The sequence below is a fragment of the Dreissena polymorpha genome, chromosome 4, assembly GCF_020536995.1.
Source record: "Dreissena polymorpha isolate Duluth1 chromosome 4, UMN_Dpol_1.0, whole genome shotgun sequence".
In the NCBI taxonomy this organism is placed as follows: domain Eukaryota; kingdom Metazoa; phylum Mollusca; class Bivalvia; order Myida; family Dreissenidae; genus Dreissena; species Dreissena polymorpha.
Window position 1 is genome coordinate 104,051,699 of NC_068358.1, and position 27,820 is coordinate 104,079,518.

At 33.3% G+C, this 27,820-nt stretch overlaps 1 protein-coding gene across 2 annotated transcripts; it reads left to right on the forward strand.

The window, feature by feature from the left end:
• Positions 1 to 576: 576 nt before the first annotated feature.
• Positions 577 to 27,552, forward strand: LOC127878975 (homeobox protein Hox-B7-A-like). 2 transcript variants are annotated; one of them, XM_052425552.1, is made up of 3 exons: positions 577 to 732; positions 907 to 1,399; positions 26,972 to 27,552. In XM_052425552.1, exons 2-3 carry the CDS (start codon positions 907 to 909, stop codon positions 27,424 to 27,426), a joined length of 948 nt encoding a protein of 315 aa, XP_052281512.1. In that variant the 5' UTR covers positions 577 to 732; the 3' UTR covers positions 27,427 to 27,552. The 2 variants fall into 2 exon arrangements, with proteins under 2 accessions (XP_052281512.1, XP_052281511.1); XM_052425551.1 differs by having other exon boundaries at positions 579 to 1,399.
• Positions 27,553 to 27,820: the final 268 nt, after the last annotated feature.

Sequence of the window (27,820 nt, forward strand, 5' to 3'; positions counted from 1 at the left end):
TTAATAACACGCATAAGTTTTTAAATTAAATGTTCTGCATTTTTGTTCGCCACCGTCGCTCTCCCTAATAATGGCTGGTCAATGCTAAATGAAAGCAATCTGAATGACAACCAGCCATCTACCGAGACCACATATATTGACCAGCATTTTCATTTCGACGGAACGCGCCGCTAGCACGTGACGCTCGAGGAGTGAACCCGCATGGCGGCTCTTGGCGGCTCTTATCAAAGACGCCGCCCGAGCGAGAAAGTCGCGTCCGGGACTCCATGGGCGTACGTCTATTTCTGATAACCCTCCACCGAGCTCCCGCTATCAAATGAGGACAGTTTAAACAAATCTTAACGTCTCAGTAGCGCACAGTGGCGAACTCGTATCTCCCCCTTTTTCCGTGATTTAAATATTACCCGTGAGTCAGATATATAAACAAGGAGGTCAAAGGTGCAAGATTGGGGAAGGAACACGCGGAGTGTATCTACTGTTTTGTGCAATCAACACCCGGCAATAGTCTAACGGAATTTAATATCTGTCTGGCATCAACTCTGTGATTGGATATATCTCGTCTTGATATGTTGCGTAAACGAATAACTTTTGTTGATGATCAATAGGCAGAGGACGGTATAGATGATATCAAAGTCGGAAAAGGCCGTTTTTAAAATGATTTTTCTCGGATGGTTATCATTTATGTTAATTAAACCACACGACGCAGCTGGGTGCTAAGCCAAATGAAATCATGTGAAGTTTTTTCATTAATTAATGAATACAATAGATGATTCATGATTAAAATTTGATTAATTGATATCATTTAATTTTATTAATAGTGGATAAACGTCGGAGTAAATAAAAATTGTGAAAACATAGACTTAACAATTGATAAAACATTTGAAAAAATAGCGACCAATGTTACAGATGGATGGAGCGAGCGCCTATTACAACCAGTCACTTGGGTATGGCGGTGACGTTTACAATACCTCTACATCCGGATATTTGCACAATCAGCAACCGGCGTGCGTGTACGCGCGTAACAATAACAATGGCGGATATGGCGGCCAGCCGATGTCGGTGGTGGAGCAGGGACTTCACGGACTGGCCAACGGTTCCGGTATCCACCTGCAGCACAGCCACGGCCTTGGACAAGCGCCTATGCAGCACATGATAAACTCTCAGGCGTCTATGGCCAACACAACACCGGCTCACATGCAAAACGCGCACCAAATGGTTGGTCAGATGCAAATGGCTACCCCGCCACCCGCTCATCAGTCGCAGGTGTCAGCGCCAATGTCGCCAGATATGGACGATGGTTCTATGCATAATTCAGACAAGAGCCCGAATTCAAACCTCCAATTCCCGTGGATGAAAACCACTAAGTCTCACGCCGCGCAGTGGAAAGCCCAATGGCCGGGTAAGACTAACCTGTTGTAGGCCGGGTAAGACTAACCTGTTGTAGGTTCATTGTGCCGTAACCGGTAGGTAGTTGAGCATAGCCATACAAAATCAGTGAGGTCTATATTGGTTCGAACCCCTGGTACAATGAACTTAAAAAACTACATGTCTTAACATAACCAGATATGTTGCCAACAAACAAGTATCTTTCTTATAATATTTGATGTAAAAAGTTAAAATAAATACGATAACTAATACTATGATATCAAACGAATGAGGATACAACTAAATATATACAAGTAGAAGGCATTTCAGAAATGTATTTGTAACGAAATTACACCTTTAAAATTGATATGTGTATAGAAGTAATTTTAATATTTAAATATTCAAGGTATGAATTAGTTTTGATTACAGATAAATTATAAAAATATCGAACGGAAAAGGCACACGTTAACTTGTAATTTAAAACGGCTGTAACCGCTAAGAACTATTGATAAATAAGCCATCAATCAATATGCATTACATGTCCTGATCTCTTCTTTAAAAAAAAAGAACAAAAACATACAAACAACCAGTAAACCACAATATCTTAATGCACGGAAAATACATTTACATACAAAAAGCAAGCTTTGGTGGTTTTACATACGTTGAAGTATTTAAATGATTTAGAGCCGTCAATTCATTACTTGTAAAAAGAACAAGGAGTTTCGAACTTCGCATATTGACAACTTCAAACAATTTACAAGAGCCTTAATTATTTTTGATCAGTTGTTTTCTTCTTTGGCTACTTTAAGCTACCCGCTTTCAAACTCAACCACTTAAATTTTATAAAGATTTATAAAGAAAACCACGTTGTTTGAATTATCTACATTAAGCTGATTATAGAATCGCAGTGTTTACATTTAACATTAGAAAGACCGTATGAATAAAGGAATAAGATATCTTGAAGTTCACATAACAACACTCATGTACACGTTAAATTACGGATTTGATTTATACGTTCCAAGGTTCATTCATTAGGAATTTCGCTTCTTTTTGAACGAAATGCGCGTAAAATAGCTGATACTTCACAGATGTCATGCTCTAAGTGCAATTTAGACAGTCTTAATATGGGAAATTATTATTATTGTTTATGCCATAGTATTATTATTTTGTCAATGGAAAGTTATGATTATTTGTATATGGTAAATTAAAATTATTTGTTTATGGGACATAATAATAATTTGTTTATGGGAAATTATAATTATTTTTTATGGGAATTATTATGTGTTTATACCGTTGCCTAAGGAAACATGTGATGGTTTTTGAAAAGAAATTTTTGAGACTTATTTTCCGGTCTGAAGGCTTATTCTTTCAAAAACCTCGAAGAAATGTTCCTTGTTATATTCAATGGTTTGAATTGAGGCAAAATTAAGATTTTTTTTAAATGACAGGAATGAAATGAAAATCATATGACCAAGAAGACGTAAAATAGCGCTGTTGATAGGTACATTTTATATTAAAATCGGTCGCGCGGTTTAGGAGTAATCATGAACAAAAGGCATACAAATTAAAATCCGTTTTTAATGCAATAAAAAACAAAGACGAGCACGACACCTCTTTTATTCGAACAGATAATTTAACTTGTATGTTTATTGGTAAAGACAAATTAAAAAACGCCATTAATCCTTTATGCCTAGCGTCTAGAAAAAAAGGCCTTGGCAAACAGCGCAGACCCAGATGAGACGCCGCATGATGCGGCGTCTCATCAGGGTCTGCGCTGTTTGTTTAAAGGAATTTCTGTACTAGACATCCCTTATTTAGGAAATAAATTGATCCAATTTAGAAGGATGGGAGAGTCTACTAAGCATAAATGGGTATAATTTTGAAAATAATATCTGCCATGTCTATCATTTTGCTCTCTAACGTCGGTTTGCTGTTTCTGTCTAAGGAAGTATGGTGTCTTACTAACAAAAACATTAACCCATTTATGCCTAGTGGACTCTCCCATCCTTCTAAATTGGATCAATTTCCAAAATTAGGGATGTCTAGTATATTTATTTCTATATTTAGAATATTTCTTACAGAAATTTCTTTAAGCAAACAGCGCTAACCCTGATGAGAAGCCGCTTTTTGCGTCGTCTCATCTGGGTTTACGCTGTTTGCCAAGGCCTTTTTTCTAGACGCTAGGCATAAATGGGTTTATAACAAAAACATTACACAATATACTTCTTTTAATAAACGTTGGTCAACGTACCCAATTATGTACGTTTGTGTTTTTTATCGGTAAGAGAAGTATTTTATTATGTTTAACAAGATCTCAAATTGAAGAGACCTATTCATAGAATTCAAAATGAAGTTTCTAAAAATGTGTGTTAAAACTTCATTATTTACGAGCGAAATAACAAATTATAAAATATCAGTTTCATAGATAACCATCCATCCATTTGAGCACAATTACAACGCGTGTCTTATTGTTTTCATCATGCAATTTGTATCACAAACATTGTGTTTAAAACACAAAAGCAAAGCTATACAGCTTCAAAGGCCCAGTGGTTAGAGTGGTAATTTTCTCGCAAACAGGACCCAAATTCGAATCCGGGAAGATGCAAAATTGTATTTCAAAATTTATTTGATATTATGCTTATTTTTTAGGATTCCAAATTGTGTTCTCTAGAGAGATCTGTACATTATGACATATTTCCAAAATAAGAACATTTATTAACATATCATCTAATAATATTAGGTATATCGGCAGTTTATCCATTTGTTAATTTATGTCTCCATGTAGTCATGCGATTGGGAAGTTATTGCGCCAGTTGCAAGTTTTGGAAAATAATGTACACATTTAAAGTGAAATGCTCAAAAGAAGTGAAGGGGTGTAGGATGTTTAAGATGTTTAATCAAGTTAATGAGACAAACCCTTTCTAGAAATTTAAAACGCAAACCACAGTTTTTTATAACACAATTCACATGTTATAACATTATCAAACAGGTATAAAACGGCAATAGAAAAAGAAAATACTTTTTGAATGATTCATCATATGTTAAAAGTAATTTTTTCTGTGTTTTTTAAAGAACAAAATAATTGTTAACAAGTTCGCTTATAAGTTAGATATACAGTAAAATTTATAAGGAAAATACTGGTTAAAGGTAATTGTCTTTACTTTAAGGTTACCCGGGTTTTGAAACTTATTTGCGAGGATTTAATATATTATTGTTTTTAGCTCGACAATTATATATGAAATATATATAGTGGAGCTATCCTACTCATCCCGGCGTTGGTGTGAGCGTGAGCGTTGTAATGTTTAAATTTGCGTACCACCTCAAATATTTTCTATGTCCCTTGACATATTGCTTTTATATTTTGCATACTTCTTTACCAACATGACCCCACTCTATAACCAATAGCAGACAACTGTATTAAGCATTTTGTAATAAGTGTGGCCATTTTTCCACTTAGAATAGGCATATGATTGATAAATCTATGTTAAAGTTTGCGTACCACCTCAAATATTTTAGCTTGACTATTAAATATGAAATATATATAGTGGAGCTATCCTACTCACCCCGGTGTCGGCGTGAGCGTGAGCGTTGGAATGTTAAAGTTTGCGTACCACCTCAAATATTTTCTACGTACCTTGACATATGGCTTTTTTATTTTGCATACTTCTTTACCAACATGACCCCAATCTATAAACAAGAGCCGACAACTGTTTCAAGCATTTTGTAAGAATCATGGCCCTTCTTTCACTTAGAATATGCATATTATAGATAAATCTATGTTAAAGTTTGCGTAACACCTCAAATATTTTCTATGTCCCTTGACATATTGCTTTCACATTTTGCATATTCCTTAACCAACATGAGCCCAATCAATAAACAAGAGCAGATAACTGTATCGATTATGTTGTAAGAATTATGGCCCTTTTTCACTTAGAATATGCATATCATTGATAAATCTATGTTTAAATTGCGTACAACCTCCGTTGACATATTGTTTCCATATTTTGCATACTTCTTTACAAACATGACCCCAATCTATAAACAAGAGCAGACAATTGAATCAAGCATTTGGTAAGAATATGTTCCCTTTTTATACTTAGAAAATTGAAAATTTGATTATGTTTTGTGTTTAGGTCCACTTTATTCCTAAAGTAAGAAAGCTATTGATTTCATACTTGCAACACTTACCGGTACTAACTATAATAAGGGGACTGTGCATGCAAAGTTATGTAACTCTGACTGGCATTTTTACAGAATTATAGCCCCTTTTATATTTAGAAAATTGAAAATATCTCAATACCTATGTATAGCTTTATGTTATTTATTTTTTAGAAACTCTATTGTTAACATTTATTGTACGGAACTAAAAATGTATCTCTATAAATGTGTAACAGACATGTTTCATTATACATGTTGCTGCCTTATATAGCCAGTGCAATATATGTTGGCTATTTCCTTCTATTAAATAGCATAACAGCGCAAATTAAATACTTAAAATGACTAATTTGTATTAAGTCCATTTTCATATATGTTGACAGCATAATAGCTGATTGCCACCCTTTCGCATATTTTTTGTTGTAAAATGTAATCACTGTTTTTGAGGTATTCCCACTACTGCCATGTATTATGTTTCTATATGTTCATTACTAAATTCTGTATTATCACTTACTTTTCACATGACCTATTGATATATCTATTATAGTATGGTTAACACTGACGATGTACTATGTACAAGTCGCAATAAATATCTGTTCTGTTAAAAAAAAATAAAAAATAAAAATAAAAAATAATTATGAACAATTTGATGGCTTACGTTATATTGTCAAGCACTTTAAATAGTCGAGCGCGCTGTCTTCTGACAGCTCTTGTTATAAATGAAATTGAAGCTCGTATGCTTAAATTTGTCAATTAGAGCCACTGCATTACATACTTAAGAATGTGCCAAAGTCTATGAAAATGGGCATTGGAAGGACTGTGAATACTATAAGTAATGTATTATTCTATACTATTTGCAAAAACTGGACTGGCAAATAGTTGTTAATAAGATGTTAATTATAACAACAAATTTTCAACTACTTGATGATTCGCATACAAAGAGTGCTATCATTCCCTATTACACATATTTCATAAAGTTATACTACTCATGATAATTAAAATTTCATTTTTTAAAAACTATTTGAAAACTGTCTTATAATTTGCATATTTTTTGAGAAAACAAACTATGGTACTTATAATGCTGGCATTATTGCACAGATTAAATACGTATTCATATAATAACTGTAAAGTATATGTCATTCGTTGGTGTTTTGTTGTAGTATCGTATTTAAAACCGACATTTTGTCGAAAGTGATTTACTTGAAAATGACTTGATTTACTAAAGCGCGATTGAAACATTTGTAAATGGCGTCTACACTATTCAGTACTTATCTACCGGTAATCTTAGGTAACTGTTCATACATTGACAGAAATGTTGCGTTGTGGATTGAATGTTTCTTCCAAGTTCTTTTGCGTCGCCAGATAGGTAGGCAGTGTATGCAACCGATCACGCGAGGTTGAGGAAAACACGTTTTATTAAATTAATCTCAGTCCAGCAAATATAAACAAAGTGAAATTTCAGCTGCTTCCGCAGGGTTAATTTGACCCGCTTCATGCCAAAAAGGGTCTTATACCACGCAGTCTTATCAGGAGCTATCCTTTCTTCAAATGGGATCAAGACCTCTTGCTTGACATAATAACGGGGGTTGAAGCTCTTGACCAAACTGCGCGACTGCACAGAATAGTTTAAAGCTACGCTAGTTCGCTGTCATTATATGGCTGAAGACATATTTTCGCATGACGCGGCTCATTTGGTCCTAAAGTTATTGGAGCGAACCATTTTCCTTACACGAAACAGTTGTACTAGACATGACACAAAAGTACTCAAACAAACACAAACAATAAAACTGAAGTCCCCGCTTTGCAGTGGTTTTTAAAAAGCCACGGGCCTTTAAAACGGATTAAGGAAGCGTTGTCGTTGTTTTTCAAAATGTCATTTATTACCTGCTTTTAGTTCTATCAATATAATAATTTCCGTTATTGATTAAATGTAGAATATCTCTTAAACATGCACTTATTAAATTACTAGTAGTGCAATTATACAGGGGTGTTTGTGTATTGTCCTCAATTACAGGTTCTGCTGCTGACAATGCTGGGCAAAAAATAAAATTAATATATTTATAATTGTTGTTTTAGCAGATTGTGGGTTTAAAGAACGCTAGCAACAAATCACAATAAGAATGGGTTTGTAATTCCTTTAAGATTAAATGATCAAATTGCATTATAAACACACATGTATTTGTTTTATTTGTTTGTTCCTTCAGTGGTGCAATATATCATTATCTAACCTCATAAATCGCATAGGTTTAGGTAAATCATTGCAAATGTACATTAAATTATTTTAAAATACTGACTTTGTTCGAAATCGTTTCATACTAAATGGGTTTATACTCTTTACATATTCTGCATATATAGAACTGATGAACGTTCAAGCACGACACGCTAGCTGTTGTATACACACATCTAAGAAACTAAGAAGCATTTGCATTTGAACATTATTTTTATGACAATTTAACATTGTATTGTTTACGGCGCTATTAGCCTTTATAAAAACAAAACAAACTGCGTAAAAGAAACATTAATATGTCATTCATTCACTTATACCAAATGTTTCGTATTGGGCACATATATATTGCATTCTTAAAATATTTGAACATATATTACCGATCATGAAACTAAATCAACAACGCATTGAAAGTACCCGCGGTATAATAACACTATACTGCTTGTCACACAATATACACGGACAGTCATCAGAATAAGCAAACCTGAAATCAAAGAACCTATCTTTTTTATTATGTATATATAACACGAATATTTCATTAAAACGAATCGGACAGAATTATGATACAATAATGAAAAGTGTACTGTAATTGTCTTTTTTTGTGTTAAGTTTTAATGAGTGAAGTATGTACTAAAGTACATGTATGTTAAACAATTAACTAAAGCAGAGACTTTGTATTAAATATAATAAATGACTAATATCTAAAAGACATAACAAGAGGACATTTAGAAGACGATACTATCTATCAGTTCCCTTAGTATAAGATATCATTTTTAAAGACAATTTTTAACAAATTTCATTTAATAATTGTTGTATGTGGGACATGGTTATTGCATTGTGATGGTAAAAAATGCTAATTTATTTCAAAAATTAGATACACTGAATATACGAACAATAGGTATTCTACGATTATTTTTTTTAATTATCGATCTGGATTATTTGGGCGAGAACGCGATAAAATACTAAAATGGAACAAACAAACGACGACAGAAAATGATATCATGATGTGTGAATGCGATATTCCAAAGCAAGATCGCGGTAAAAAAAAATCGCCACATCACATCGTGATCGTTGCTTTGCATCGCGATCTCGTGTTCTTGTCCATTTTTATACAAACGTCGAATAGACGAGAACACGACGCAGGATCAAGACACTAGAAATGATGTCTCGAAATGTATGTTCGCGTTATCGCTTTGTGATTTCGCGATCTCGCATCGTATTATCGCGCCTTCGCATCCTTCTATGGGAGTTTCGTATAATGATTTGGCGAGAATGAAATAACAATTATTGTATGCAAGCACTAAGCGGACGATTTGCCTTGATGTTATAGAATTCTAGTACACGGCGTGCGGTGAGCGTACACCAATTTATTTCACTTATGCTATACTAACATTCAATTGATTTGCCCACAAATTCAAGTATTTTTGTAAAATTATCCTTACAATTAAAACTATTTTAATATTTTATTTTGGTCTACAAAATTAAAAAAAACGGAAGAAAAACTCTTCAAAAAGTATGAGCCCTGCCTTGATATCGAAGTCGGGACATTCATAAGGAAAAACCACCTGTCTATTTCTGGAGCTTTCAAGATATTGCAATATTCATCGTATTTCAAACGCTTTGCAATCTACGAATGAATCTTTTCAAACATTAAATTATTGTACTAAACGCGATTGAAGATTATCCATAAATAAAAAGATATGTTAATTGTTTAAAGGTAAGGACTGTTATTTCGATTGTTTGAATATCATGGTAAACTTATCTTTTCCGTTTCTATGACATTTTTAGATAGTTATCATTTTGCAAATGTAAATAAAGTTTACCGAACCGACTCCTCTACGCATATGCAACAGAAATTGAGATTGCAATGTTAAAACTAATCACTGGCCTTTCCAATCAGTTCGCTGCTTGTTGGTACTGCTTTGAGCCATTTATGCCCGGCGTCTAGAAAAAAATGCATTTGCAAACAGCGTAGAACCAGATGAGACGCCGCATGAGGCGGCATCTCATCAGGGTCTGCGCTGTTTGCTGAAAGGAGTTTCTGTTAGAAATATTCTAAATTTAAAAATAAATATACTAGACCTAATTTTGGAAATGAATTGATCCGATTTAGAAGGATAGGAGAGTCCATTAGGCATTAATGGGTTTAGCCGAATCTGGCCACGAACACTTTCAACCGAAATTAACCTGGAATGTAATGCTATGCTTTAAACTAGTATATGTTTATTATTTTCAAATTAGAAAACAACTATTTACATTGTCTTTCCGATCGTTTTGGACATGCGTTGAATGTATAATTTAATATTAATATTTAGAGTAATTTTTCGTATGTGCATTTACATTTTTTAGTTTACTTAAATTTAATTAAATTTAAAACCATATAAGTGCCTATGGTTTATCCACCTTTTTGCCAAGCAATTTATTGACCATTTCGAAACTAACAGACAATAATTCTAATATCCATACAAATCCCGCGACTAACTGGCGTTTTCGGATAATCTTTGGCGACAACTTACGGACATCTGACGGCTGCGTTAATACAAGGAAATTAATCAATGCGGCTTTAATTAATTGTGCGGGTATTTATTTTGTTCATGTCAAATACTGACAACCGCATGGTAGCCACTTAAACAGTGATTTTGTAATGTCAAGCTCGGTAAACAGGCAATGTCAAATAAATATTCATGGATTCACCAGGGCCGATGTTTATTGCCGGCGACTACTTGATAGTGTACTTAGACAAACAAAAACGATACTTTCCGTTTCTAGGAGAATCCAAAGCTTTGTCTTGCTCAACATGCGGACCTACTTATTATTGCAATGCATATCCAAAACATAGTTATTTATGTTTGAATAAAAACGTTTCAATAGCTGTACACAACAATAATTATAAGATCTGGTACGATACTCACCAAAATATAATAATAATTATTATTATTATTATAATAGTAATAATAATAACAATAATAATAAAAAAAAAATAATAATAATAATGAAAATAATAATGTGTCATACTTATCGGAAAAAATGACCAATTTAATGTTTTAAAGAATTAGATAGATTACCACATCTTCAATAATTCTGATGTCGTGAATTACAAACAAATATATGTGTTAACTTGTTTACAGTTAATTTATATTTAATGCTTAAGAAAGCACAAATAAAACTACAAAAGAAACTCAATTTTTAAATTCAGGAAGCGATGCATTGTTGAAATTTTGGGAATAAATATGTTATTCTTTGAACGTACTATCCAACCTATTTACCATAAAGACTTTCCTTAAATATTTCTTGTTCATCATTTACTGATACTGTATTCCTAGACTTACATCTTTCTATTAAGCACTATATATTAAAACCACGTTATATGGCAAACGATATTATTTCAATTTCGATACTGTAATTGTCTCTTTCCTTGGATTCGAATAGTTCTAATTCTCCTCATTATTAGCATTCTTATTCTATAAGTTAAGAAATCATTTTAACTAGTGAACTATCCAATCCATATTTTTCCAGTAATTTTTATACTAAGTGTATAATTTTCGATTTGATTACCCTTTTTGTCCCCTACCGGTTTCACCGGAGGGGACTTATGGTTTGCGCTCTGTGCGTCTGTCTGTGAGTCTGTCACACTTTTCTGGATCCTGCGATAACTTTAAAAAAGATTTTCATATTTTTTTTTCATGAAACTTGAAACATGGATAGGTGGCAATATGGACATTATGCACGTCATTTCATTTTGTCCCACGTCAAAAATTCTGGTTGCTATGGCAACAAATATTTTAAGAAATATTCTGACAATGGTGGAGCCGGTAGGGGACATATATTGCTTGGCAATAGTCTTGTTTAGATATACTATTAAATTTAAATTGTATAATCCGCTTGCTTTTGAATTATACACGATTATTGGTTTTTGATTATCATCATCATCATTATCAACAACAACAACAACCACAACAACAACAACATTTATTCATCAGTAAAGCTTACACAAGCTCATAGCCTACATCATATATGTATTATAAAATGTATAAGTAATGGTAGAAGATTGAAGTCGGACGAAAGTGTTATGAACTGGATAACATGGTACATTATGAAGGTAATAAATAGTTTTATCTAATATTGCAACTGCACATCTAATATTTACATATTTTCTTACAAGACATAAGATTAGATGCATTCGCACTAGGGGAAGGAAAATAGTTACACCGATTTTTCAAAACGAAATTATTAATATTCAATATTTAAAATGAATGATTTAAAATAAATTATTAAATATAAACGTAACAAATTATGGTAAACTTGTTAAATACTGTAAAAAAAAAGTAGCTTTTACTTCTTAGCATTAAAGATAATTACGTCTGTGCGTGCTTTAGACTACGTCATAACTGAAATAATTTAACTTTATGGAAAACAAAACCTTATGTAGGTCTTCTTGTAAACATTTCTGTATTTTTCTGTATTGTAAATTAAAATTACATATTTACTTGGCGTAGCTGTCTGAGCTCACTTGAACAAAGATCTCTTGCGAGACCTGAGCAGCAACATATAACGCCAATCAAATAGTTTAAATAGCAACTGTCTAAACCAAAAGGATATACAAACAATAAACACATAGAACGGTGCATAATTGTAAATATTCTTACTCAAATGTTTACTTATTCAAAATTAAGTCGCGCTTTTCGAATAAAATAACTATTTTATTATGCCTTTATTTGCTATACGCGTTATGAATACCAAGAGGATGTGTGTGTGTGTGTGTGGGTGGGTGGGGGGGCGCATGTTGATCATTATATAACATAATGTTCAATTAGTTTACTATCTGCTCATTGTCGGAAGTATTTCTGTGTAGTGTTTTTGATCAGCACCATAGAATTGGCCATTTCCGTCTTTTGTTTTTGTAAATAATCGAAAAGCAACAATGCTGTAGCTTATAATAACCGACTTGAATCGCGTGAACTTCTTTCTGTATGATTCTAATTCTTATAGTTTACAGAAATGTTTTGCTAATACACACTCATATGGTGCAATACAAGATGTCTGGTAAAGAATCACACTTGTTTTGATGTTACCATTTTTTATTTGCAATACGAATGTCACAAAGTGCATATGAGTCGCGCTTTATGAAAGTCGGGCGTAATTTATAAGCAGTCCTACAAGGCTTTCCAGGGACGACACTTTCTGTTTTTGAGAAAATTTACGTTTAGAGGAAGTCCTTTCTTAACGACATATGTACAGGCTAATCTGGGACGACATTTTACATGCATTGATCCCGATTTTCTCGGAGCGACGCTCATATTGAATGGATGACAGTTTTATGTTTGTTTAATAATACATGACGCATTATTATATAGAGCGAAATATATACATCAAGTTATGTGGGTTGTACCAACCATTATTGCGACTTAAACATAAAATATCATTATATGAATATTTGACTGTATGATGCAAGTTATCTTAAGCCTTTTAATCGAAGAAGAGATGTACCAAACACAAATTTTGGTCTGTTTTAATCGCTCCTCTGTTAAGAAAAGTATCTTTTATAAGGTATTTGATTGTAGAAACCAGTTATTTTTATATTACACTTTAGAGCTTCGTAAAAAGCTCATGGTATAGTGTGGGATTTGACGTTACGTTAAACGTTTTAAACCCCTTGTGTGTTGCATTGACCGTTCCTAGACGGAGACCTCAATTGTATTCATTTTGCAAATACATGACCGACTCGAATTATCTAAATGTAAAGTACAGTTTTACAATCTGCAAATACAGGATAAAGAGCAGTTCTTTTGCTTCCGGTACTCCGAATGAGCCTCGCTCTGTGATAGGGAGTTCACTGCATGTGCGTAAAGTGTCGTCCCAGATTAGCCTGTGCAGTCCACACAGGCTAATTAGGGACGACACTTACCGCTGTTATGGTACTTTCTGTTTAAAGGATGTTTCTTCTTACCGAAAATCCAGTTTAGGCGGAAAGTGTCGTCCCTGATTAGCCTGTGCGAACTGCAGCAACAACAACATGCTTTAAAACCCCTTTTCACAGAGCGAAACATACATATTGATATATTGATGATTCATATGTAAATGTCAATCGAGACCTTACGGCGTTAACGGAATGCCACATATTAGTAACCTGAATTTCGTTCATTTAAATAAGACACGTGTGATTTGATAAATGCTCGCTTACATTAAATACTTGTAGTTGATGGACAAGCGAGATTTCAATGATGCCAAAACGGACAGATATGTCCACGGGTCCGCGTGATATTTTAATAACAATTCAGCGTATATCATCAATCATAACATTTCACAAGCCAGCATAACTAAACAAGGTAGTTGTTATGATTTGTAAGAAAATGGCTATAACATTGTTTGCTTCGTTTATGGAAGTTAGATAAATATATACCCGTATATGTCCGAACAACCCTAAATCTAAAAAGCGTTTAATTTACAGTATTGCGTAAAATGCAATACATTTTTACCCTTATGGAGCTAAACGATCGTTTTATAAAGCCAGAGAACCTACGTCATGTAGTCGACTTGATTTTTTTTTATCAAATTCACATGCAATCACAAATACTATTCATGTACACTTTTCCTTAGGAACTACAAAGAGACGTTGTTTTTTTACAAGTTTGCAATCCGTTTCTATCGTTATGGCATACCAATCTTTTGAAAAATTGTTTCGTTTACGCGTAAGATTTTAAACTTGATTTCAAGACTTTCATGTAGCAATATTGTCTATTTGGGCCCTGCTCTGTGTGTAAAAATGGGTTTAATGCATGTGCGTAAAAATGTTCTCCAAGAGTAGCCTATGCAGTCCGCACAGGCTAATAAGGGACGACCCAAATCGATTGCAATTTACAATATTGCTACATACGAGTCATGAAAACAGACAGACATTTTATTTTCGGTTATAACATTGCGTCTTCAATATAAGCTGTAGACACACGAGGCTTAAGTGTCTGTTCTGCAGGTCATACCATTGTGATTTACAAAAAATAGAGAACGTATGAGCGATGACAATGAGTAAAATGTTTATTAGACTATAATGTTTATGTTTATTTATTGGGGTTATTTACATAAATATAGGTATATACCTTAAGCATCCATGTACAATACACACGGCCCTGCTTTGCTTGCAAAGTAATTTGTTTATGCAACAGTGTTTAAGTGTAGGTTAAAATAATGAAACAGCATACCATACATTTCTTATAATATGTACCATGTACATCATATTAAATAATAGTTGTCTGTTATCCGTTATTTTTCCGTTGTGGACTATACTTGCGTGTAGTTTCAGGTATTGACTAAATTGTGTTTGTTTGATTCCAAAATGATGACATGTATCTGTAACGCTTCGGTTTTTAAATTCTAATGTGTCTATTTTTTACACAAACTGTTTAAGTTTACCTGGTGGTTTTAAAGTTACACCAAGATAGTTTGTTTTTTTAAGACTAGAGTAAATGGTGAAGTTTTAAGCAATTTATGTTCCTTGTTGCGACTGGCATATATGGTATTCGCATGAAAAATTATCTTCAATGTCAACGCAGTAAAGTTGTGTTTTACGAAAAATACCTTTAATCGACGAAAGTAACATGACATTGTGGCACAAGGTCTACCACATAGGTCATAAGCTTTTTAACGTAGAAACGTCACGTTTTATGTCTCTTGACTGTTGATTGTTGCTCTGTAACTGAAAGTTGGCATTTACAGAGTTGCTTCATTAGGAATATGTACACAAGACCCCGTTTTTTATTGCAAAGTGGATGTTTACCTGCTACCATGCTGCGTTTTTTAACTGAGGTTAACTGAAAGATGCATGTGTACGTTTCGCTTACATTTGTATTGCTGCCCAAAATTAACACGCCAATATATACAAACGGTTTTCACACCTGTAGGACCAATGGTTGAAATTGTTTGAAACCGTCAAATCGATCTGTTTACGCCAACATTCCTGCTGTCATAGCCAGGCACCCAAAAACGTTTGATGCACATAGCCAGTGATACGCGTCTGTTGAAGGAATTCTTTCATCCGCACAAACATGGTCATCACATCCATCTGGGTACATGGTTTAAACAAAGAAGATTAGATCATTTGTGCAATCCCTATCGGTCGTTTTGAAACATGAAAACATATACATTTTAAACGGTTTCTTAATGTCAATTCAGCACTGCCAAGTACGCCATCAGTTAGGGAATCTATTTATTTAATGATTATATATTTGAAAAGCTATTTAATAAGACGCTGTCATACAGTTCCTTCAATATCTTGATTTATTCAAAAAAGGTATCAAATCAAAAGATTAAGGGAAAACACAACGCACATTACTTTTGTTTTACAATATTGATATCTGAATGCAGTAGATCTATACTAAGTATAACGCTAGAGGAGAAACGCTTGTTTGGGTTTCTTGTATTATTATTGAAATAAAGAAGGATGATAAGTTATAGCACTTTATTTGTAATAAATATTTTTAAGCATGTTCGTACTACCGCAACCCTATATGGCTCATTATGAATTGGTTATGAAAAGTCGAATAGTTTGATTTTCATTTATTCTGTTATAAAGTATTATTTATATATTGGGAGAAAACTGTAACGAAATAACATACAAACGGGATGCTTTGAATTGCTGCAATACCAAATATCCTTAACTTAAATTTGATAATCATTTATTAAATGCACTTATAAACGGGAATAGATGTCACAGAGTGATAAGAAAGAAGTACTTATCAATAAATTGACAGTAAATGCAAGTTAGATAGAAGTTTCCTACCGACCGTGACAGTATTGCAATCAATGTAGAAGTTTCCAAACCGACATTGATAGTATAAAAATGGCAAGCAATATGGAAGTTTTCTACCGACCTTGACAGTCTTTCAAGCAATATAGAAGTTTCCTTCCGACCTTGACAGTATTGCAGGTGATACAGTTTAATTGCAAACCACTATTAAATAACGATTGGGCATAACCCGTATGTATCCCGTCATCTGTTCACTTTTAATGTTTTGTGATCATATGCAATATTTATTTGTCACAGCAGCATGCATGTGTGTGTGTGCTTATGCGTTTGAATGCCTCATTCGTTTGACTTCTTACGAACAGATCTTGCGCAGAAACGGTATATTACTCTTTTTGTGCATAATAAGTTTGATTATCTTATTTCTATACAAGTTGCTAAAGCGTTAAGTGTAATGAGATTGATTTACAGTTGTCTGACATTTGACCACTGAATAAACAAACGATAATGCATATGCCTGTCCTTTATTAAAATATAAAATTATGTTATTATTTGTATGTACTTATCGGGTCTTTCAAATTTTTCGAAGGATAGAAAGACAAACGAATGAACAAATAAACAGGTTAACAGATAAATGGAAAACGTAAAGCAGAATTTGTCTAAGTTCCATGATCATATGTAATGCACTTTTGAAATTGTTACAATATTATGTTTTGTACGACTTTAAGAAACAGTAAGCAGACCTTTAATCCTTTAATCAAAATTGAAAATTAAGAGGTGATGCGTGATCTTCAAAAGTCCCGTTATAAGTAAAACATGTTTAATCAAATCATTCTCAATACATTTTTTACTTAACCGAGGATCCAGCTGACAGACGGATGACGGGCGGACAGACATGACGATCAAACCGGTAGGCGACTAAGCAACATAACGATATAATCTATTAAGCGAAATGACAGCTTGAACTTTATCCGTGCTTAATTTGAAAACTGTCACTTGAATTCTACATATTGCAAAACATTAACCGCAGCATTTGCAATACAGGTTGATAGAGGTAATGTGATGCCATGAGGAAAGCATACGAGTTTGCATTTGTGCCAGTAAACTGCTAGCATAGTACTTTGAAGTATCTGAAGAATTGAAAACAAAACACAGATTAAAATCAATGCGTGCCCAACAACTTCAGACAGTATCTGCTTAAAGAAACTTGGGCTCATTCGCGAAGAACAATGTTTGGCCGATTTTAATAAAATCTCTTCTTTTTCGCAGCCTGTCAAAAGCCGTATGCCACTTCATAATCATATCGCGTGAAATAAAGACATGTTATTGCGCTCAAGAGTGTACGAAAGATGTCGATTCGTCCTACTTAGAACGCAGATTTCAACACGCACCACAAAAACATATCAACTACTGACAAAATATATTGATCTCAATCCAGAAAGATATTAGAAAAATCCTAACTGCAAAAGTATTTACATGAAAGTTATATGCGCGCCTACCGGGTGATAACTTTCGTAGCGACACCTGTGGAGTGACTCGTGTGACCCTCTATTGACAGGAGGATCGGAACTTTGAGATAACTGCATTTTAGCCGCGTTCTGAGAAAACGGGGCTTAATGCATGCGCGTAAAGTGCAGTCCAAGATTAGCAGTCAGCACAGGCTAATAAGGGACGCCACTTTCCGCCTAGATTTGACTTTGTTTTGATGAGACTTGAAAAAAATCCATGACAGTGGAAAGCGTTGTCCCTGATTAGCCTGTGCAGACTTCACAAGCTTATCGGGGAGGTCACTTTATGAACATGCATTAAACTCAGTTTTGTTTAAGAGCGAGGTTCATGGACAAGAGGATCTGAGCGAACCAAAGTGTCCTCCGCTCGGAGCAAGTCTGATAGATTGCTTATCTCAACGCTAGGATTAACCACAAAATCAGCTATGACAGTATATCACAATCAGACTGAAAGTGAATTTTTATTAAACGCTTTTTTGCTATTTTCTTACATAGTTGGACGTTTCATTATATCATGATTAATGAATGCATTCCGCCAATATATAACTGACATTTGGTCAGTTGCGTAAAGCTCGATACTTTAAAAACTCCCGCTATTGACGACTAGGATATTATCATAATTCTGCATTCTAAGTTTTGTGATCACCAAAGAAAGTTAGTAGACCAAATATAAAAATAGTGTGCAAGTATACATTCGAATAAACCAAAATACTTTTGGTAAGTAGCGTACATTAATCATTGAGAAATTATCAATGTCGATCACTTTAATATTTGCCAAAATAAAACAAGCAACAGAATGAATTGTTTAAATAAGTTAGACTATTTTTTATCCCTGGAAATATGTTCAAAGCTGTATGCCATTTAAATATAAACATTGTTTTTTCTGTTTTCTTTTTGTAACTGACTTCAGAAACCTTGAATGGCAAGCTCTGCATACAAAAAGCGAAGTAGCAGCAAAATGACAGTTATGCTTATAATTACACTTTGCACAAACGACTGCGTGAGTTAAAGTTTGTGTCACGTGCAACCCGTTTATGTATACACAGGATTGTGAACGTTTTAAAGGTCAAACGCCTTCATTACCTCGTGCTACTCTCACTGCCGAGTTCACTCTGGATCAGCAGACGATTTATTTCATAAATCAATCTCTGGGTTAATAGTCGCCATCTTTCGAACTACTTTCAAAAGTACAACAACAACAATAACAGTAGAAGACAATTTTAATTGCGAAAAGTTGAAAAATTGAGTACATGTGTCACGGTTGTTGAGTGGAATAGTGTTATTTTCAACTGTGTACGAAGCATGTGAACTGGTAGTGGAATAACCGAATTGTTGGTGGAAATGGAATTTAGAAATATATCTAATAATTCATCATTTTTCGTGTCATGATCGTGTAGAATTATCATCAGCATCATTTCTGTGGAACATTGCAATATTCAAAATACAAGTGTTTCATAGCTATGGTGCTTTTGACATAGTTCACTAACCATCAAGACTGAAATGATTCATGCATACAGGTAAAGTAAATAATTGAATTTGTGCAGAATGTTTATTTTTTACAAATTATTATTTAATTTAACCAATTTATTTTAGATAGATTGCACTGAAACTCAAGTAAGACACTTAAGCCAGTTTTCTGAGAAGAAACAATACTTGTTCAGAGTATAGCAGGCTCATGCGGCCTCTGGTTTCTTTATTTGGCCTCGGCCTTTAACCTGGGTCGCTTTGATTTCAGGTCTTTAGCCCCCATATCAACAAGGCTTTCTCGACCCTATATGTACTTATTCATATTGTTTAAAGATTTTGAGAACCCTCGCTCAGTGCCAGTGGGGAAAAAACAGGGACCTTCTTATAGCTAGATGAATGCATCAAATATGCCAGCAACACTTTATAATCAATAACTTTATAATTGATGATTTTGTTCTTTTAACTACATTACTAATTTACCAAAACAATGTGAAACACATTTTTATGCTCCCAAAGGAGGGCATATAGTGATCGCACTGTCCGTCTGTCTATCCGTCACACTTTGCATTTAGGTTTCGAAAAAATGCTCATAACTTCTATGTCGCTTCAGATGTAACATTCATATTTGGTATGCATGTGTATATGGACAAGGCCTTCCCATAGACACACAAATTTTGACCCCTTTGACCTTGAACTTAGGGTCGGCGTTTAGGTTTTGAAAAATGCTCATAACTTCTATCAAAGCGTTTATCGGGGGCGTATGTCATCCTATGGAGACAGCTCTTGTTTTTGCTACTGTCCTCTGCACAAACCATGATATATTTGCATATATGCATCCAACCAAATCAGTAAAACTATTTGTCACTTAATTACAGTAAACTTATTGCATGTTAACTTTTCAACAATATATATATATATATATATATATATATATATATAATTATATATAACAGATCTTGAAAAAAACACACATCAAACTTCAAATTGTTTTAGTAAATTATAGGCTTTAATTGGTATTGTGACATTGACAACACTCATGCATGCGACTATACAATTATACAACTATGGAACACATTATTTATGAGAAATTCGAATACATCAACATAACGTCTCAGATTTAAGGCAGATAATCTAGTGCTTTTTTGCTGCCATTTTTACTTTTACACATTTTTTCATTTTATGTTATGATGCATTGATCTTGTTTCTAAATTAACAAAGCAATCATGTTAAACTTTTGAAGAAAGATGTTGTCTGATAAATATTGAAAATATAATCACTACAACGTGAACAAAATTCAGTTGAATACTGTGACCAACGAAGATTTGCCAAAGAGCAATTCAGATCATGATTTAAATTAAATACAAGTAATATGAAAGTCTGCCTATTGGATCCCAGTTATGACTTATTTGTCAAATCTGCACATTAAGTTGCCCTTGGCCATGTAGAATTGGGGACTAAATACCATCAAGTCATGTAAAAAGGAGCAGGGTATAGCACGCTGCTATTGATCTCTTGAGCTTTCACATGAATTTTACGGGTAATTTTCATACAACAAATGATATAATATAGTGTAAAGCATTATGAGCACAAATTATATCTCTTACTAGTGGTGCAAAAATCAATTAAGTGTCACATTTCAAAAGAAAATTTATATAAAAAGGTATTATTAATTGTTAAAGCGTTATAAAAGGTTATTTCAATTCCCTAAAGCATTTAATTACAAGAACAAGTGCATTTTATGTCCATTTCAATACATGTAACAGTATTGGCATTGTATTTATCTGCATTTGATGTGCATTTAATACACTTAAAAATGCAGACCAGACACACTTCTAACAGAAACAAATGTATTTTTTTCTGCATTTTTCCAGCATTAATACTCTTCAAGTGTATTTTTTATCATCCCAAATACACTTTACCAGGAAAAAGGTATGTTAAAATGCATTTTTAGTTTGTTTTAAGTATATTTTCAAATGCATTAAGACACTCTTTTGCAAAAAATGTTGAACAAAAACTTGAAAATATTTAATATACTAAAGTGAAGTAATAATTAAAGTTTTGTATGAGCATCAAAAACAGTGTCACATTCATACCAGTGCCTATTTAGTAGCAGTAGGCCTTATATGGTCTACTTGTGGTAGAAATAATGCATTTTGTATAATACAACATACATAAATTAAACAATATAGCTGCCCATACAGTTCAATACAATGTTCAATTAACTACACTATGCAAAGTTGAAATATGACATCAAGCTTGGAATAATCTTTTCAATAATGTATAATATGCTGTTTTAATTTATAAGTGAAATAGACATTTGCATATAAAAACCGATTTTACATCAAAACTAAATGTTTAATTTGATTTTTAGCTCCACTGGCCAAAGGTCCTGTGTCCATCGTGCGTCCGTGCATTAACTTTTCCTTTAAACATCTTCTCCTAAACTACTAGTCCAATTCTGATGAAATTTCTTAGGAATGTTCCTGGGGTGAACCTCTTTCAAATTTGTTCAAATTATGCCCCTGGGGTCAAATTTGACTCTGCCCCGGGGGTCACAAAATTTAAAATTTGCTTATATAAGGCCTATTTTGTGAAAACATTCAAAATCTCCCGTTCATAACCATTGGGCCTAGGGCTATCAAATTTGGTATGTAGAGACATCGAATAGTCCTCTACCAAATTTGTTCAAATTATGCCCCTTGGGTCAAATTTGACCCTGCCCGGGGTCACAAAACTGAACATACGCTTATATGGGGCCTATTTTGTGAAAACTTTAAAAATCTTGTTGTCCATAACCATTGGGCCTGGGCTACCAAATTTGGTATGTAGTGACATCTAATAAACCTCTACCAAATTTGTTCAAATAATGCCTCTGGGGTCAACTTTGACCCTGCCCCAGGAGGTCACAAAACTGAATAAACGCTTATAAAGCGCCTATTTTGTGAAATCTTTAAAAATCTTCTTGTCGTAAACCATTCGGACTATGGCTACCAAATTTGGTATGCAATAACATCGTATAGTCCTCTACCAAGTTTGTTCAAATTATGCCCTTTGGGTCAAATTTGATCCTGACCCGCGGGTCACAAAATTGAACATTATATACGCTTATGTCTTGCTTATTTTGTGAAAACTTTAAAAATATTCTTGTCCTTAACTCTAGGACCTAGGGCTACCACATTTTGTATGAAGTGAGATATAGTAGTCCTCTACAAAGTTTGCTCAAATTATGCCCCTGGGGTTAAATTTGACCCAGCCCAGAAGGTCACAAAAGTGTACATGTGCTTAAATAGGGCCTATATTTAAGTATTTGCACATGCAGAGAAATTTGTTTCAGCCTTTTTTCAGCAGTGGAGCAATACAGGGCCATCATGGCTCTCTTGTTTAAATACTCAAAAAATGAAACCGTGTTGATGCTTGCATGAACACAGTTTATAAATGCTGTCAGAATAATAATACATGTTGTATATGCAATTACTATAAATACAAATGCCAGGGAAAAGTGCTTTTTGTACTAAAAAATTCGAATGAATATTACAATAATACATTCTGAGTACTTTGGTATGTAATTAAAAGTTTTGTCTGAGAAAATCACTAAATTTTATATATTTATTCAAATTCACATAAATCATATTTCAAAAATACATAATTACTTCAAATCCTTTCACACAATACTGAAAAAAATGCACAGTTTCTGATTGTTATTGATTCTTTATTAATTTATACATGTACAATTTTTTAATCTTGATGCATCCTCAATTGTATTATGCACATCTTAATCTGTTTTAACAATTATAATATAAAGATTAAGGCTGACTCAGTAAAATAATAATCCATGATTTCTGCAGTACTTGCAGACAAACTAGGAATACTGCTGTGATATTATCTATCTATCTAATCATTCTAATGGGATATTAATTTGGCTTCAATAGAAAAAAATCAAAGCATACACATGTATATAATGTGTATGTATATATTAGTTAAACTTAAATTGATTGACCATCGATAAAAAGATATTATAATATATATATATATATATATATATATATATATATATATATATATATATATATATATATATATATATATATACTAGTATATATATATATATATATCCTTGTAAAACTAAAAATTAAATATGTATGTTTCTATTACATCATTTAGGACTTTTATTTTTTTATTTTCAGACAAAGTAGAGTGAAGCTTAAAACAGTATCCAATTGTAACAGTCAATTTTGGGAAAATCAACCTTATAATTATTTTCTGTGTTGGTCAATGTCATAATTGGTATAAAATGTATATTGAACTGGAAGTTTTCTTTATTTTAAATGACAACATTTGCTTGGTCAGCCATAATTGTCACAATCAAGTGGTCTTTTTACACTGTAGTTTTCTCACTGACTATGGGTTTGTTCTGAGAATGAGCCACACTTAGTATCGTTGGGGAGATGAGTTGTCAATTTTATGTTTATCAGTCTTTCATAATCCAGTATACCTGTAAAAAGGGAATTTGTAGCTAATAATCACACAATAGACACAATTAAAATTGTATGCATTTAGATTTATTTAGTACTTTACATTAATCATTTTCCAAAAATATGTAGCAACATTATATTATATAATGCTGCAATACTAAAGTAAATTACTAATTAAAGGTCGCTGATGTGTAATGGATGTGGTGTCCACCTAATGATCTGGAGGTCACTGGTTTGATCCCCAGTGTGGGAGCATTCTTACGAAATCTCCAAGAGACACCCAAGTACTGGTTCTAGGCCCAGGAAACGAACTCAAGAGCATTTCACATACATGTACGTAGTTAGTAACTAAAATTTAATCGAACTAAAAATGGGTTAAAAATAACAACTGAAACCCTTATTAATACATTTTATTTTGAATCAAGCAAATGTGGAAATTCATTAAAAATAATGAGTAAAATTTAAAAATTATACTTTAAAGTAATCATGATAATTTAGATTATTTTCAGAATATTTAGTGATGATAATGATACAATTATTTATTCCCTAAATCATAAAAATAAAACATGTAATGTTAATTTATGAAAAAAAACTTTTATTTTTATCAATATCATGGTAATAACATCTAGATACAGGCAATTAGATCAGAAACGTGCATTAATTATATTAATAAACAACGCAGACACTTGTAGTGATTTATGGTCACTATTTGATTAACGTTCTATACATGACCTGTCATAAAAGGTATTTTTTAGCCAGTACTACAATCGGCAATATTTAATGTTTACATCGCGAAACGTAATGCATCCAGTTTCACTTTCGGTTTGGTTGGTTTTGTAAACACCGTAATTTCATCTTAAAAATTGGATGATAGGGTGATTAAATAATAATGGAATCACTTGGATAATAGGTCAAAATGCAACACAAATGAACGTTAATAGTGGTCTTAATATCAAAGTTTCGGTAAAAAGTTTGGCGCTAGTTCAACGCGCATCGTATACAGCCTCATAACAATAGACTGACAACCTTTTGGGTAGTAAAGTAGTAATACAAGGCAATATGGCGACCGTTAGCCACGAGGCCTATCTTACGGAGGAATCCGAGATAGCCGATGTATCACGATTGTGCCGAGTTGAACGACCGCTTCATCTTATAACTTAAATGCATACACGAAAGTGTTAACGTTAGTTATTGCGTGTTTGTGGTGTGCGCAAGTGTGTTATTAAACGAACATAAAATTATGCACAATATACAATTTATGAAAATCCATTTCCACTGTTAGCAAGTTGATATATAAATTAATAACTAAGTCTATTGTCTTATTTTATAAGCTCTCGTTAAGCAAGAACTATAACTAAAAACTACAAAGTATTTCCTTAGTTCATTAATTCTTATAATATCTGTTTTTGGCAATATATTTTTTTTATTTTCAATTTATGACTAAGTCCTTATAGATGTGAATGCAATCCGTACAATACGTAATTAAAACACGTTTAAAAAAAGCGTGTATTGTTCACATTTGTCCATGATAACGAATACTCTCTAATTGTTAGTTTGTCAGCGCATTGCGCAGATCGAGAAATGTACTAAGTGAACATAAAACATTACACTAGGGAAGACATTTTATGTTAAAGATTTAAAAAAAATCAGCATTGATGTTGTAGCCATACATTTTGATTATTATTTAAATACCTAAGGATGGTATAACAACATTAGAATTTGGTGAATCTTACAAAAAAGACGATTCCAATCGCACAATCTGCACGTTATTCAGGTTCAGGTTCGATTTCTGGACCGTATCTCATATCTGTTTCTAGCCCGGGTATAAGAGATTTATCCGTCGGGCTTATCGGCTGCTAGAAGGGAATTAACTTAGCTTCGGGAGGGGATTACGTAATTTTGATCACTTAAAACTGTCAGACGGATATCACTTTTAAAGCTCAGTGGCTTTCACTAAATCTCTTGTCATAGGGCCGACGTAGTATCATCAATATGGTCGATATTGACGTAAATCAGTTTTAGAAGTAATTTCCTTCTTAATTTAAGTCTCTTAGAATCGGTTTAGTCGATTCGTATTTCCGGGACTTATCTACGCGTTTAAAAAAAAAGCCGACTATGTTTTGCAACGACTAAGTGTGAACCACTATTAAACTAAAGGTTTTTATATGTCAGATTAAGCATAACAATTCCGGAATTATTAGATAAGTGATGGTGATTTGGAAACCATATGCTTTTTGTCATAACTCAATATTTCACATTGACTGTGGCACAAATGAACGTTAAAGTTAACAAGATGTTAACTAAACTAGTGCATATTTATCTTTCTTTCTTTTTTAATTTGATGATATAAAAATTATCGTCAATATTTTAAAATTAAATAATCATAAGTATTTGTTTAAGATGTAGATGCTGTTGTAGTAGAATTATGATGATGATGTTTCACGTATTTTATGCATGTGAGTCTTGCCAATTGTTAAGGCTACATCTTTTAAGTAGAGAAATGTTTGATCTTTTAACAGTCATCATCTGTTGGGGTCTTTACAAAATTCATTTATTTGACGAGGGAAATTATTATAATGTTTTTAACAAACCGTATCTAGCTCAATTATAACTTTTTTTTTCAATTCATGGAAAAGGATTTAAAATCTTTCTGTCAAGTTCAGTCGCCATTTATCGGCAACTATTTGTATCCTTTAACATCGGGGACATTCCGAAAATCTTACCGTAAGACATTGTTGGTAAATACAATTGTTCCTACTAAAATATAATGTATACAGATGCGGAAATATTAATGGTTGAGGACTGGATCGTTTGAAAATGAATAGCTACGTTTGAATACTCCGAAACTAAAACAGAAATCCAAATATATCATCATACAATTTAATATATTTAGTATATATATTTATGTTTTTAATCTTTCGATGATTTTTGAACCATTTTCTCATAAGGCAGTTATCGGTGTCATTGTTCTTATTTTTGTTGTTATTGCTGTGATGTTTATATTTATTGGCGTAAATCTTAAGATCAGTATGCATATTTGCAGGTGCTCAATTCTCCTTGGAGGACGAGAATAAACGAACACGGACAGCATACACTCGAGGTCAACTACTAGAATTGGAAAAAGAATTTCACTTCAACAAATACATCTCAAGACCCAGGCGAATAGAACTTGCCGCGATGCTTAACCTTACTGAAAGACACATCAAAATCTGGTTTCAAAATCGACGAATGAAATGGAAAAAGGACGAAGCAAAACGGCGACCTCGTCCGTTGTCAACCGGAAGCACGGATTCACCACCGAGTCCGAGTATTTCGTCACTTCCGTCATCTCCTTGCGAAAGCGAGGCTGACAATAATAATACGATTTCGGAGAAATCAATTCCAGAATCTGCAAATAAGAAAGTGTTAAATGCTGACTTAAAACCAAACTGCGTTGACAAAAAAGACACAAGAGAATTAGACAATAACTCTTTAAAACCAATAAATATGACACTTTAGATCGCTCTACCATTTGCATATAATTGTGTACATTGATGCTGCCTTGCTAGTCAATCTTGCCTATACTGTTCATGTATATTTAAATTTCATATACTACGTCATTAAAACTATTTTTGTTATCAAATACATATACGTTCATTTTTACTACGAGAGATCACGTGATCGCAAAGTACATAGGACAAACACAACGGCTGCACACACGCTCTGGTAAGGGCCTACAACTCATAAATATGTTCACCAAAAAAGTGCTTACTACGCATTTAGTACCCGCCTAGAAACATATGATACAGAGGAACTTTCCGTATTTACCCAGAATTCGTTTGTTTTGTCGAACATTCAAGATTAATCAAAACAAAACAATGGTCGAGCATGTTTTATTGTAATGATACTGTTT